The sequence below is a fragment of the Taudactylus pleione genome, unplaced genomic scaffold, assembly GCF_031769625.1.
Source record: "Taudactylus pleione unplaced genomic scaffold, aTauple2 ptg000189l, whole genome shotgun sequence".
Classification (NCBI taxonomy): Eukaryota; Metazoa; Chordata; class Amphibia; order Anura; family Myobatrachidae; genus Taudactylus; species Taudactylus pleione.
In genome coordinates, this window is record NW_028284591.1 from 1,927,804 (window position 1) to 1,943,269 (window position 15,466).

Below are 15,466 nucleotides of genomic sequence, written 5' to 3' on the forward strand. Positions count from 1 at the left end.
CAACGTACCTAATTGGATCTAGCCCATAGTGTCTTAAGTTACCTAAAAGTCTCTTGCATGCACCTCCGGTAGGTACCCCTTACTCCTCTCCCTTTCTATGTGTTTCTGTTCTCTATGGACCGAGGATTGGCTGAGCTGCCATTGATTTCTCCTTTTCTCTTTACAGTGAGATGTGTCTTTGGGATGTGAACGACGGAAGATGCGTAGAGTTTACCAAATTAGCATGTACGCACACTGGTATACAGGTGGGTGTAAAACTGTTACAAATCCATGTATGTTACTGTCTTGGAACTGTGAAAAAATATATATTAATTTTGGTTCATGTACTGATGTAAATGGCATAACGATGTAACAAACTAACCCCAAATTATCTTATTGGGAGCAGTTTAATCCAGCGGGAGTTGAATAGCGCTGGGAGGGAGCTCCCAGAGCTATTCCAATTCACTGTGATGTTTACTGCAGTAGGTCAGAGAATGCCGGTTCTCACATCTGTGTGTTTAGTCGCGATCAGGGCCGGTTCTAGACATTGAGGAGCTCAGGGCGAAAGTTCACAGTTGTGCCCCAGAAAAAAAAAAAAAACAACAACAACTTTTTTGTAGATGACGTTCCTCTGCACGCGCTGAAAGCACACGCGCTTCCGGAAAGGGGGCGTGTCCTTGCGGAACACCCCCAAATCATCAAACTGTGGGGCATACCCAGCACTTATGAAGGTGCTGGGCTTCCCCCAAGCTCTCCCCTCGTGGTGAATAATTGTCATGTGTAGTAATGCGCCTTACACAGTAATGCCCTTTATAAATACATTATGCCACACGCAGTAATGCCCTGTATAACACATTATGCCACACGCAGTAATGGCCTTTATAAACAAATTATGCCACATGCAGTAATGCCCTTTATAAACAAATTATGCCACACGCAGTAATGCCCTGTATAACACATTATGCCACACACAGTAATGCCCTTTATAAACACATTATGCCACACGCAGTAATGCCCTGTATAACACATTATGCCACACGCAGTAATGCCCTGTATAACACATTATGCCACACGCAGTAATGACCTGTATAACACATTATGCCACACGCAGTAATGACCTTTAACACATTATGCCACATGCAGTAATGCCCTGTATAGCACATTATGCCACATGCAGTAATGCCCTGTATAACACACTATGCCACATGCAGTAATGCCCTTTATAAACACATTATGCCACGCGCAGTAATGCCCTGTATAACACATTATGCCACACGCAGTAATGCCCTGTATAACACATTATGCCACACGCAGTAATGCCCTTTATAACACATTATGCCACACGCAGTAATGCCCTGTAGAACACATTATGCCACACGCAGTAATGGCCTTTATAACACACTATGCCACATGCAGTAATGGCCTTTATAAACACATTATGCCACACGCAGTAATGCCCTTTATAAACACATTATGCCACACGCAGTAATGCCCTTTATAACACATTATGCCACATGCAGTAATGCCCTCTATAACACATTATGCCACATGCAGTAATGCCCTCTATAACACATTATGCCACATGCAGTAATGCCCTGTATAACACATTATGCCACATGCAGTAATGCCCTCTATAACACATTATGCCACATGCAGTAATGCCCTGTATAACACATTATGCCACATGCAGTAATGCCCTGTATAACACATTATGCCACATGCAGTAATACCCTGTATAACACATTATGCCACACGCAGTAATGCCCTGTATAACACATTATGCCACATGCAGTAATGCCCTGTATAGCACATTATGCCACATGCAGTAATTCCCTTTATAATACAGTATCCCCAATTCAAATTACGCCACACATTAGTCCCTTATTCATTTTTATTTTATCAACAGTTTCTTATATAGCGCATCATATTCCGTTGCGCTTTACAATTGGACACACAGTGGTGCCCCTTTTACACAATGCCCAAATTAGTGCCCCTTTTACACAAGACCCACAGTACTGAGTAGTAGTGCCCCTAATACAATGCCCACAGTAGTAGTGCCCCCTATAGTAGTCCCCACATTAGTAGTGCCCCAGTAATAATGCCCCCTATAGTAGTGGCCAAAGTTGGAATGCCCCCATGTTTTTTTTATTATTATGGGATTTTTTATTTATTTTTTACCTTCTGGGGACTCAGTGGCGCCCCGGGCGACGGCCCTGTTAGCCCACCCCTAGAACCGCCACTGGTCGTGATAACCGGCATTCTCCAACTAAAATACCGGCCACGGGGCTGTTAGCGTAGGAGGGGTCGAGAACAAATCATTAGTCGGACTAAACAGCACGCTGAATTGAATTGCTCCCATTATCTACAAATGGCGCTGTCCAACTTTTTATTTGGGATCTTCTATCAAGTTTGTGCTAATGTCACATAACGTTATTTTATTCCTTTTCTCAGTTCTACCAGTTCTCTGTTGGAACTCTGCGAGAGGGGCGGTTACTGTGCCACGGCCACTACCCAGAAGTCCTTGTTGTGGACGCCAGCAGCCTCGATGTTCTCTACACACTTGTATCAAAGATCTCTCCAGACTGGATCAGCTCGATGAGCACCATCCGCTCCCACAGGACACAGGGTAACTTTCCTTTTTTTTTTTTTTTATTTATTTTATTTATAAATGACCATTATGTCCCTAGTGAATGTTAATTGTGGTAATTTTAGAAAAGCCACCAAATAAACTTTTTGAGCCTGATCAAAAATGCCATTAAGCCTAATTGATGTATGTGTCTTGTGTCGGCTTACTTTAGCTTACTTTTTTTTTCTCTTTTTTTTTTTTTTTTTATTTATAAATTTTGTATCACAGAAGATACGGTTGTAGCGGTTTCAGTCACTGGAATCCTCAAGGTGTGGATTATCACGGCGGAGGTTCACCGCATGCAGGTAATGGACAGCGCTATGGGTATATACAGCACAGTAAAAATGAACGTAAACAATGTGGTTGGGTCAATAAAAGTAGTATCACATTTAATATATTTCCATAAAAACATTCAAGTATATGTGTTAAATATAAAAAATAAAAACCAACTATTTGAGGCTCAAATAATTAAAATGTTCCGTAGACCGGTCTATTCGGTGGGAGCAGAAGAAGTCATGTCCATTCTACTTGTGCACTTTTTTTTGGAATTGAGGTATACCCCTTTAAATAATAAAGACACAGTCACTGGATATAGTAAACAAAGAAATATGTCCAGCAAAGTAGGAGCGTTATTACCCAGTTTATGAAGTGCCGTATGGATCCTGTCTGCAAGAAGCTCCGGCCGTAGACGGCAAATCCAGGAGGATGGCAAATATTCTCCGATAAAAAATGCTGGTCCGGAGATGGTGAAGTCCACAGTGGGTGTATTGTGCAAAGTGTCCGTGTTTCAGTGTGGAAGTACCCACATCTTCCTCAGGAGCATAGGAGGCATCATTGCTGTCTCAATAATTTAGGAATATCATGGAACTATTATTCCCAGCATGCTCTGGCAAATGGGGCTACTACCGAATTTACATAGTTAAACAGGGTTGGGTACGATATTCTGGCGGTGACTATCCCGACGAATTTTGGTCGGTATTCTAACCCATCCCTCCTGCAACTTAACCCTAACCGTCTTCTACTGCAGCCTAACCCTAACCCCCCTCCCCCTAGTGCCTAACTCTAACCATCCCCTACCGCAGCCTAACTTTAACCCTCCTCCTAGTGCCTAACCATCATCTACCACAGCCTAACTCTGATGCTGGCCACACACATAGCGATATTTTACCCGATCTGGCCGATTCCGACACATTGGAACGACAGATCATGTAAAATATGGCCAAATCGTGAATAAATCGTGAGTCCCCACTCACTCACGATGCGATGCACGCCACGGCGGGTCGCACATCGCATGTTCAGATCTGCCGTGCAGTAGGGCAGATCTGACAATCTAGGAGGCGATGCACTGTGACAGTCTGACTGCAGGAGAGATCGTATGAAGATTGGACACCAAATCGTGAGCAGAGCTGCCAGGGAGAGTTTCAAGGGAAATCGTACACAAATCGTACACATCGGCTGATCGTGTGCAGATCGCCATGTGTGTGGCCAGCATAACCCTCCTCCTAGTGCCTAACCCTAACCATCCCATACTGCAGCCTAACTCTAGCCCTCCTCCTACAGTCTAACCATCCCCTACCACAGCCTAAAGCTGGGCATCCACTGTACAATTTTCTGTCAGATATCTGTCCAATCTGGCTGGTTGGAATGAAAACCTGGTAATGTATGGGAGCCAATGACAGTCGATCATATGGTTCTTAGCAGAGGCACAGCGGACTTGGAAGCTGCTGGGAAGTTTGCAATGTGATATTATCGAATTGTCGATATTGGAAACTAGATCTATAGGCCCACCAGTCAGTTGAATAAAGCGTAAGATTAGCATAAGGCACATGCATGAGCTTTGTGAGGCCCTGAGACCGTTCTGGGCAGGGTTACTTACGGCAGTGTGTAAACCATAATCTCTAGATCCGTGGTTCTCAACCTCATCCCTCAAGTTTTCCCAACAGGTCACGTTTTGAGGATTATTGTCTGCGGAAGCAGCTGACATAATTACTGACCCAGCGACATAGATTAACCCACCTGCATGTGATTAAAGACATCCACAAAACATGATCTGTTGGTGGTGCTTGAGGACTGGAGTTGAGGTCCCCTGCTCTGTATGGTGTCTGTTTTACGCCTACCTCATTTGTCTTCCATTGCTCCTTCACAAAAGGAATGATCAGAATGCTGCTGATCACATATAAGCTCCGGATGACTGTGAGGTTGTAGTGTTGCGTTTAGTTTTATTCATGACTAACTGAATTACCCGGTGATGCCCGGGTTTAAATCTTCAAGTTTTATTATGTGATGTCGTCCAAATCCATCCAGTGGAAGGGCCCAGAACAGACTCCCCGTGTCAAAGTTCTGCCCAGCGTACACCAACGGGATGTCCGAGCAGCACACTAACCACCCTAAAACCAGGCCAGGATCCAACTGGACCAGCTCACGTTGGTTTCATTCCTAATTGGTGCAGGGATGTCCGAATGCATAACCAGACAGACAAACAGACCAATGACATTAATAAGTATCTATCTAGAGTGAAAGCTTTGCAGACCGTTCCTTTGAATATTTGTCAGTGTTTTGAATTCTTGCACCTCTCAGCCAGTGCACCGCTCTGTGCTCTGCCGCCGGGGCACCACTCTGTGCTCTGCCGCCGGGGCACCACTCTGTGCTCTGCCGCCGGGGCACCACTCTGTGCTCTGCCGCCGGGGCACCACTCTGTGCTCTGCCGCCGGGGCACCACTCTGTGCTCTGCCGCCGGGGCACCACTCTGTGCTCTGCCGCCGGGGCACCACTCTGTGCTCTGCCGCCGGGGCACCACTTTGTGCTATGTACCCTGCCTCCAGTGCATGAATACAGTGCAGAATTGTAAAGGCTATAGCTGCGGATCAGTGCGCTTCTGCAAGTAGACATGCAATGCAATTTTGCTCATCTCTACTTTGGGTATTTAATTGCCACTGAATTCTAGCAAAGGCATAGGCGGATGAATCCCAATTACAATTGTGTGTGTTGGCTGTAGTTTCGGCACTGACTTGAGGCTGTCACGACATTTGTGATCACCAGGAGATGTCTCTGTTTTTGTTTCTTGTAGGACACAGAACCGGTATTTGAAGAGGAATCTAAACCTATTTATTGTCAGAACTGCCAAAGCATCTCCTTCTGTGCATTCACACAGAGGTCCCTCCTGGTCGTTTGTGCTAAATATTGGAGGGTAAGGACAATGTGTTCTATAAAAAAAAATATGAAATCTTTTATTAGATTAAAAAGTGCAAAGATTTGTTATATTTTTAAGACATTTATATTTATCCTGCATCTATTAGGTCTATGCGTCAGACATCTAATACTCTATAAAATATTATCTACCTTTATTCTTCCGCCCTCTCTATCCAAGTCTTTAGAACATGTCCTCTTGCTGTTTATTTTATGGGAATGCACTAATGTTATTTATAATCATACAATATAGATTACCAGGGCTGGTTTACTGATGTCAAGATTTGTCCATTATGCAGTTACTATTGGATGTGGCTCTAAGCTCAGTTGGCCCTGGGACTTGTGGCTGATTATCACAACCACAGATATCTTCATATCATCATCTGTTCTCTGTCTTTTGCCCTATTTTGCTGGATTTTTTGCGCCCAATTGTCCTGTCGCAGTTCTCCAGCCCAGTTGTACTCTGTTTTTGTTTCCCAGGACATAGGGCCTGATGCAGAGGTGGACGTAGACGCGGCTGCCTATTTTGCCACGTCTTCGTCTTTATGCAAATGCGACTGATTCTGAACTTGGCGAGACGCCCCAATTTCCGCTGCGCTAATCCTTCCCAGTGCAGCGCACCTTCGCTGCACTGTCGGTAACACCATCAATGCTTGCACCAGCCATATGGCATCTGAACATGGCGTCCTGTGTCAGCGCTACTGCGTGTTTGCCTAACTACCCTTCAATGCCCACTGAAATCGTCAGCTTTTGCGTCCAAATTAGTCTCCCGACGGTAACCATTGGGATGCATGTGCAGCTCTTCCACCATCGGTCAACTGCGTGAATATTGCCATTGCGTGCTGTTAGCGTGCGCCTCTAAATCAGCCCCAAGGTGAGACAAATTTGCTGTCGCTTGGGCTGAATGCAGCGTTTTCCGTTTCCTCTTCTTTTCTAGGTGTTTGATGCCGGAGATTATTCTCTGCTTTGCTCTGTCCCAAGCGAGGATGGTCAGACGTGGACAGGAGGAGACTTCATATCTGCAGATAAAGTTATAATCTGGACTGAAGATGGGCAAAGCTTTATTTACAAACTTCCAGCCAAGTGAGTCTGATTATTTTTTATTTATTTTCTATTTTTTTAAAGAAAATTGTAGATGTCTGCACAAGGTTTTCTTCCTAACGTTTCATCACAATGTTTCAGCTGTATCCCAGCCAGTGATTCCTTTCGTACTGATGTTGGAAAGGCATTGGAGAATTCCATCCCCCCTCTGCTATACAGCGTCCTTCCAGAAGAGGAGAAGAAGGTATGTGGGCTTCTCGAACGTTCACCTACTGAATACTATTGCAGACAAGCCCAATAGATGGGGGCGCTGCAACTCACTGTGTTCCTCTCAAAGAATGGGCCATTTGGGACGTATAAAGTGATTATATGAGGAGGAAGCTTATTAAAGCGAAACTAAAGACATGCTATTTAGTACTTGTATATATTGCTCTAAAGCATTTACGATAATGTTTAAAAATTTAGAACTTATGTCTCCAAGTCTTTTTTCTGATGTATCCTCAATTTAATGGTGCCAGTTTCACATGCACCTGATTTATTGATGTCTCCTTCCAGAGTACCTTGTACATTGTGTACACTGCAGTGTCCTGTGAGAGTTCAATTCCTGTTCCCTTCACCTCTTACAATCCTATGAAGTTCCGTGGGACGTACCTAATCTCTGGGACAAGGGCCAATGCCATTCCTATAGAACTTTGTTATTATTAGAACCGAGAGTAGTGGGCTTCTATATGGATTTGATATGAAAAATAGACCGAAATTACATAGACAATGTCTAGATAGAAATAGATATTAGACAGGCAAAAGGTCAGCAGGGACAAATATGGTCAACATTATTTTTTATTTTCGATCCCTAAACCTCCGTCCTGGTGCCTAACTCTAACCCTAATATAAGTGCCTACCCTAACAAACCCCCACCCCCCCCCAACCCATTCAAGAAAATGTGTCTACCATTGTTGTCGACCTTCATCCAAGATGACCTTTTGTCCCTGTCTAACATATGTTGTCAGCCTACAGCCATGGCAAAAGTTTTGAGAATGACACAAGTATTGGTTTTCACAAAGTTTGCTACTTCAATGTTATCTGGCATTTTTGTCAGATGTTAATATGGTATATTGAAGTAAAAGTACAAGCATTCCATTAAGTTTATGCAGAGAGTGAATATTTGCAGTGTTGACCCTTCTGTTTCAAGACCTCCGCAATTCGCCCTGGCATGCCGTCAATCAACTTCTGGGCCACATACTGACTGATGGCTGCCCATTCTTACCTAATCAATGCTTGGAGTTTGTCAGAATTTGTGGGGTTTTGTTTGTCCACCCGCCTCTTGAGGATTGACCACAAGTTCTCAATGGAATTAAGGTCTGGGGATTTTCCTGGCCATGGACCCAAAATGTTGATGTTTTGTTCCTCGAGCCACTTGGAGCACCTTGCCATAAGGCAAAAGTGATAACTATCATGCTGGAAAAGGCATTGTTCATCACCAAACTGTTCTTAGATGGTTGGGAGAAGTTGCTAATGGAGGATGTTTTTGTACCATTCTTTATTCATGGCTGTCTTATTAGGCAAAATTGTGAGTGAGCCCACTCCCTTGGCTGAGAAGCAACCCCACACATGAATGGTCTCAGAATGCTTTACTGTTGGCATGACACAGGACTGATAGTTGTGCTCACCTTCCTTCTCCGGACAAGCGTTTTTCCAGATGCCCCAAACAATCGGAAAGGGGATTTATCAGAGAAAATAACTTTACCCCAGTCCTCAGCAGTCCAATCCCTGTACCTTTTGCAGAATATCAGTCTGTCCCTGATGTTTTTCCTGGAGAGAAGTGGTTTCTTTGCTGCCCTTCTTGACACCAGGCCATCCTCCAAAAGTCTTAGCCTCACTGTGCGTGAAGATGCACTCCCACCTGCCTGCTGCCATTCCTGGGCAAGCTCTGCATTGGTGGTGCCCCAATCCCGCAGCTGAATCAACTTTAGGAGACTGTCCTGGCACTTGCTGGATGTTCTTGGGTGCCCTGAAGCCTTCTTCACAACTGTTGAACCTCTCTCCTTGAAGTTCTGGATGATCAGATAAATGGTTGATTTAGGTGCAATCTTACTACCAGCAATATCCTTGCTTGTGATGCCCTTTTTGTGCAAAGCAATGCACGTGTTTGCTTGCAGGTAACCATGGTTAATAGAGGAAGAACAATGATTTCAAGCTCCACCCTCCTTTTAAAGCTTCCAGTCTGTTATTCTAACTCAGTCAGCATGACAGAGTGATCTCCAGCCTTGTCCTCGTCAACACTCTCACCTGTGTTAATGAGAGAATCACTGACATGATGTCAGCTGGTCCTTTTGTGGCAGGGCTGAAATGCAGTGGAAATGTTGTTTTTGAGATTACGTTAATTGTCATTGAAAGAGGGAGTTTGCAATTAATTGAAATTCATCTGATCACTCTTCATGACATTCTGGAGTATTTGCAAATTGCCATCATAAAAACTGAAGCTGCAGACTTTGTGACAACCAATACTTGTCATTCTCAAAACTTTTGGCCATGGCTGTAGACATTGTCTACCTTTTTATTGTTTATCTATTGGACTGGAACCCTTTTATATAGCCCCTCTTCATTGTTATAGTCTATAATCAATATTGGTGATATATATGCCCTTGACAAATTCCCTTTAGTAGATATGGGGCCTATTGGGGTCTATATGAAAATGCCCCTTCTCTATACTGAAATGTGTCCAGGTCTCAGTAGAAGTACATCACCTGTGCCAGTTACATTTTATGCAGATGAACGGGAAGAGTCAATGTCATTAGACTGTGAAACAAATTAAATAAGGCTTCTAGCACTATAGCATAAGTTGGAAAAAGGAAAACCTGATAAAACCCTTCCTTACCATTTTTAGCCGACCTTTAATAATTGGCTTTTTAATAGTATTGTACAGTCTGTGAAACGTCACTCTGCCTGACAACCAGTTAATTTTAATCTAAATACATAGTACATCTGTATGGCAGATTAAGCTATGGCTAATTTAGTACTGTAGGTATAATTCTAGATATTAAAGGTCCCATGTGGCTGTTTGTGCGGCCACATTTCCAGTAGCTCGCCATGTGGTGGTCCACCTTAATAGCTAGATGAGAACATCGGTCATGGTCATTATCTAATCAGATATCCTAGACGTTATCTGAAGGAACCTTGCTGAAGGGTGGTCCTTCTGGTGCCATCAACACTTCTGTCTGTGGCCGGTTAGCTCAGAAGCGGCATGATTGGCATCATTAGCTGAAATTTATATTCTGATTTATTATTTCTGTTGTTGGTAATATTTGGGCACATGCATGCGACTGATGACTGGAGGGAAGGAATCTGTGTTTTTCAAGTCTTGTCCTTTAACCCGTGTCAGGAGTGCTATTGTCAATAAGGAGTTCAAATTGAGACTAACATTTTTTTTTTCAAAATGTTTTTTTTTTTTTCATTTTTAGTTTAACTAATTTGGGTTGTTTTTTTTATTTTATTTTCTTCTTTTCATTGCTGATTGCTAAACCATCTCTTTCATTTTTAGTTTTCTGTACATGGTCCTATTGTTGTTCAATGTTTGGCCAGGCGATGATTGTTTTTTGTTACGTGTCATGGTTTATAATGTGGTTTTGTGGTGTGGCCGGCACAGGGGAGGTTTGATGTGGAAGCTGTTGTCCAGATTCCAGAGTGTGAACACCTCTCAGACCGAGCGAAAGTCTTAGAACTGTACACCCCACGGACATTACAACACATCCAGCCCTCTGAGCCAATAGTAAGACCTGTGTGGCACTCCTGATTAATACCCGTGTGGTGTGGTGTGGCTAATACAGCACGGTGCAACATGTATGACTTTCCGAATATGCATGCAGACATGATTGCACCTTCCCAATCTGACTTTTTAAAATTTCTCTAACTGCCGTAACACGTCTTTTGCATGCTTAAAGCTTGGGCACCGTGCCATCTTACAGGTTGTTGGCTATTATTAAAGCACCAAATAATAGGCTTGCATTCCTTCAAGTTTTTACCATTCATTTTACCACCCTCTACCCCTTCCACCAATCCAGAGAGCAGTGTACAGACTTACCACGTCTTATCGATGCAACTGACCCTCAATATTCAGGTTCGGGATTATTTCCTTGTTCAAAAGCACAGGATTCACTTCCCGTTAAATCGACGTGAGTTTTTGGGTGAGACATGGCAGAAGCTGGATAGTGCTTTGCAGGTTGCAAAGAGATTTTTCTTTCAACCCCTTCGCTAAAGATGACTTGGGAGAACCCACCTAGAGTGGATGCCCCTATTACAGAATGAAAGATGAGTATCACTAAATGTGCAATAAGCAGCCTTCATCCTACAACACAGATGCATCAAACAGACAATAGACAAAACAGATTGGAGCTAGATAATGGCGCTATGGCAAATACTACGCCTCGTTCCTTGTGAGGGGTGTTTGTCATCGTCTGGAGTCTTTACGGTTGTACTGTCCGCCTCTGATAAAGGAATAAATATATAGTGTAGTATAGACTAAATGATACACCTTACATTTTGGTGACAGGTAAAAACAGATGCACAGGAGAGACTCTCTTCTAAAAGGCATGTAGTCGTGTATATCTTCACAGGGTAGACAACTCTGGGGTGTTAGAATGGAATCGGTATATCTGCTGTTCTCTCAATATAGTCCCCGATGTACCCAAAAATATGAAGAAGAAATTGATGGTGTAAAACTCTTTTTAATACACGTTTGCAAGTATACAAATGACCACTTGCACATATTCCAGCAAATCGGATAAAAAAATTGGACTGAACAAGCGCAGGGAAATCATTGGGCAATCAACATGTTCTCAGTTAGCCCGGACAGTGCTCAGTCCCTTTGAAAACCAGATCATATGGCAGGCAGCTGACCAGTGCGGAACATCCCCGCCAACGCGTTTCGCTTTATGGCAGATCTTTATCAAGGTGTGGGGGAGTGTCTGCATGGTCAGGTATAATTATACCTGGTGCAACCAGTCAATGTAGATTGTAAATAATCATTCCACCAATAAAACACTAATAATCTTTTATTGGCGATCGAATGATTGTTGTTGCCTATTAGGAGGTAAGATTGCTGGGCCGGGCAAAAACACAAGTCTCAGGCCTGCTGATAAATTTTCGGTGTGACTGTGCTCTTCTGGAAGTAAAGCCATCTCATGTTTTTATGGGGCCAGTGGTTCAGATCACCTTTTTGGATATGAGGGTTAAGCATTCTAAAAGGGGTTATGCTCTGGACCTCTTATGGCTTCCCCCCAGTCTTTTTCCTCCTCTTCTGGCAGATGAGACCAGGGTCAGGGGGACATACTGTTCCCTGCTTGCATGCGGAATGATTGCCCTACTTCCAAAAGAGCTGTAAAGTTGCAATAAACAACTTGGGCATAGACTGGGTGGATATTGAATTGCAGTCTTACATTTTTTTCCTTTTGTTGTTTTGGAGACACCCACTTCCCCAGAAGCTGTAATTATTATTTTTTTTTTTCCCCTTGCCAAAGCAAAATAATTTTTGTTTTCCTACCTTGCATTAGTGACCTGAGTTTATTCTATTTATTTACACTTTTCCTTTTGTCATTGGGTTTCTTGTCCGTGTGCTGAGCTGGCTTTATTATCCATGCCAGTCTTGACTTTTTGTGGACAAACAAAAAAACCAACTAACCCCTAGATGTGAATTGGTCATACTTGGGAAAGAACAGTAGCTAGGACAAATAGGCACAGCTATAATGCCTGCCTGATCTGAGATGTCTTGTACGCAGTTACTTATTGTTTCAGTGTCCTTCTGCATCTAGCCTCAATACGTCATGCGGTGCGATATGCCTAGCATGGGTTAGCTGTCGGGTCCCATGCTGCTCTGCTAGCGTTGGGCACCTTTGCGCTGAAAATGCGTCTAAGTCGCAATGCAATGCGACTAGGAAGCACCAGGAGACTGCGATGATTCATTTGATATGTGACACTTTTTCGGCACAAAATGACTAAAAAAAAAATGGCGCCCAGCGCTAGCAGAGGCTTATGCGACTAGTCGTGTCATGATGGGCTGTTTGTCGCGACTGAAGCAAAGATCAATGAGGACGCTGTAGCCTCACATGGTTCAAGATGGCATGCTTAGAGGTCTAGCGCACTGTATTTTTATACGCACAGCAATTGGTTTTGCACACCTACACAGCCGCATGTGCAGCACAACAGAACTTGATGTGATAAAAAGCAGCACAGCACTTTGTATACAGATTCAGACGCACACAGATATACAAATGTTGCACACCCCCATTGATCAGTATAATCGAACAATGTAGTTTTATCACTCCCAGTTGTTTTATTTAAGCAAAAAAGATGCACATTTTGAGACACTCACAGGGACTTGCACAACAGCGTACGAAGCCACATTTGTACATCTGCGCTATGTACATTAGGTGTAAAGTGATTGGCGATAGACTGACCTGCTATGGAAATACTTGTGTTCTCTAAAGAACATTCTTCATGAGATGTAAACACACAGCCCATCCCAGCAGGATATCACTGAAACAATGTACAGACATGTTGCTTTGTGTTTGTTGGGGTATTTTTATTTTGTATAGCCTTTTGTGTGATGAAAAGTTACAGAAATGAGAGAGGAGTTTGGGTAGTGAGTGAACATCTTCCTATAACAGGTGACGTAGGTGGTCTTTGTACTCTGCCTCCTATCAGTCCTGTTGCCGGGCGATCATCGATTAGTCACTTTTCCGTCTACGTTACACCACCAGGTAGCCGCAGCGCTCAGCAGACCATCTTAAATACCACGGATTTCATGTAAAATGACATAATTGCCTTCCTCTGCATCCCGCCTGCTCTTTTGTTTTTGGATTGTTCCCTTTTAACAATGTCCAATTATGAAGTGTTTTTCACAGGTTTGTCCTCCGCTTTCCATTATCCCGGAGATAATGACTTAATGGACGACTTGTAAATTGTACGGAACAATTTGCTTATTGTTCATAAACAAAATTATAGTTTCGGAAGTATAATAGGATGAAATAACCCGAGCACTTGTCAAATGGATCTGACGGTGAACGCATCACACGGGAGAAGAGCGTAGCAATGTTAGCAGGGAACCGGAGGAGGCAGACAAGGCCGCCTTGTAGAGAACTTTTCCACAAAATATCTGTCGTCTTTCACATGTGAGTGGTAACTATCCCACGTTACAATGGCGGATTTGGCTGTTGTCACTCCAGCTCTATATCTAGGACATACCTTATGCCTCACAGAATTGTTGTGATCCTTTGGTTGTCTTCATAGTGACAGATTCTGCTGCTAAATATGAGGACAAAAATGGGGTACTTGGTGCTGGCAGATGACCTCGAGTGCCCAGGCAGAACAGGTGACGGCCTTGACAGAGGAAGAAGGTTCTGTTAAGATCAATGGCTGCCGACAGCTGACTATTAATGCTGGGTGCTGCATACCATACGATATATTGTACAATATGTTGTCCTGACGCAAATAGGAACAATATATTGTGCACATCGTATAGTGTGTATGCCCGATCCCTCGTTCCCGCCAGTCGTTCATTGAATCGTCCTATTGTATGTGCTGCACGTCCCATGCGGTGATTGAAAGAACAAGGCGGTGTAGTTACATGCAGCATGTAACAATATGTAGTGCTATCGTAGGGCGCATTGTACAGTGCACGAGATGTATTGTGCAACGCTGGATCAGACTGTGGTAAGGTGTGTACCCAGCTTCAGATATCTGCAGTAACTAGTTTGTTTCATGCCTCCATTTTGCACTGTTTTTTCTCCCTCATTGTATACTTACCACACCAGTGGCGTCTGCACGGAAAGGCCAGTTGCCATGGGCTGGAGTGTTATTGGCGGGTGATTAATGCTGTTGCCTTACAATAGCCACACTCCCTTCTCTGACCACCGGATACAATTGTTATCCCACTACCTCATGTACAGTGCATCCGGAAAGTATTCACAGCACTTCACTTTTTCCACATTTTGTTATGTTACAGCCTTATTCCAAAATGGAATAAATTAATTTTTGTCTTACAAAATTCTACACACAATACCCCATAATGACAATGTGCAAAAAGTTTTTTTTGAGATTTTTGTAAATTTAATAATAAGAAAAAACCTAACAAATGACATGTACATAAGTATTCACAGCCTTTGCTCAATACTTTGTTGATGCACCTTTGGCAGCAGCAATTACAGCCTCAAGTCTTTTTGAATATGATCCCACAATCTTGGCACACCTATCTTTAGGCAGTTTTGCCCATTCCTCTTTGCAGTACCTCTCGTGCTCCATCAGGTTGGATGGGAAGCGTCAGTGCACAGCCATTTTCAGATCTCTCCAGAGATGTTCAATTGGATTCAAGTCTGGGCTCTGGCTGGGCCACTCAAGGACATTCACAGAGTTGTCCTGAAGCCACTCCTTTGATATCTTGGCTGTGTGCTAGGGTCGTTGTCCTGCTGAAAGATGAACCGTTGCCCCAGTCTGAGGTCAAGAGCGCTCTGGAGCAGGTTTTCATCCAGGATGTCTCTGTACATTGCTGCATTCATCTTTCCCTCTATCCTGACTAGTCTCCCAGTTCCTGCCCGCTGAAAAACATCCCCACAGCACGATGCTGCCACCACCATGCTTCACTGT

At 43.5% G+C, this 15,466-nt stretch overlaps 1 protein-coding gene across 3 annotated transcripts in view; it reads left to right on the top strand.

The window, feature by feature from the left end:
- The window catches only part of WDR7 (WD repeat domain 7), a 380,928-nt gene that overhangs the window by 13,787 nt on the left and 351,675 nt on the right, over positions 1–15,466 (top strand). For 2 of the 3 annotated variants that reach the window (XM_088476451.1, XM_088476452.1), the window contains exons 4-9: positions 167–245; positions 2,431–2,605; positions 2,834–2,910; positions 5,673–5,792; positions 6,729–6,874; positions 6,974–7,076. In XM_088476451.1, the coding sequence (XP_088332577.1) occupies positions 167–245; positions 2,431–2,605; positions 2,834–2,910; positions 5,673–5,792; positions 6,729–6,874; positions 6,974–7,076 (700 nt within the window). Of the gene's footprint in view, positions 1–166; positions 246–2,430; positions 2,606–2,833; positions 2,911–5,672; positions 5,793–6,728; positions 6,875–6,973; positions 7,077–10,475; positions 10,599–15,466 lie in introns of all 3 variants that reach the window. The other variant, XM_088476453.1, reaches the window with a different exon arrangement.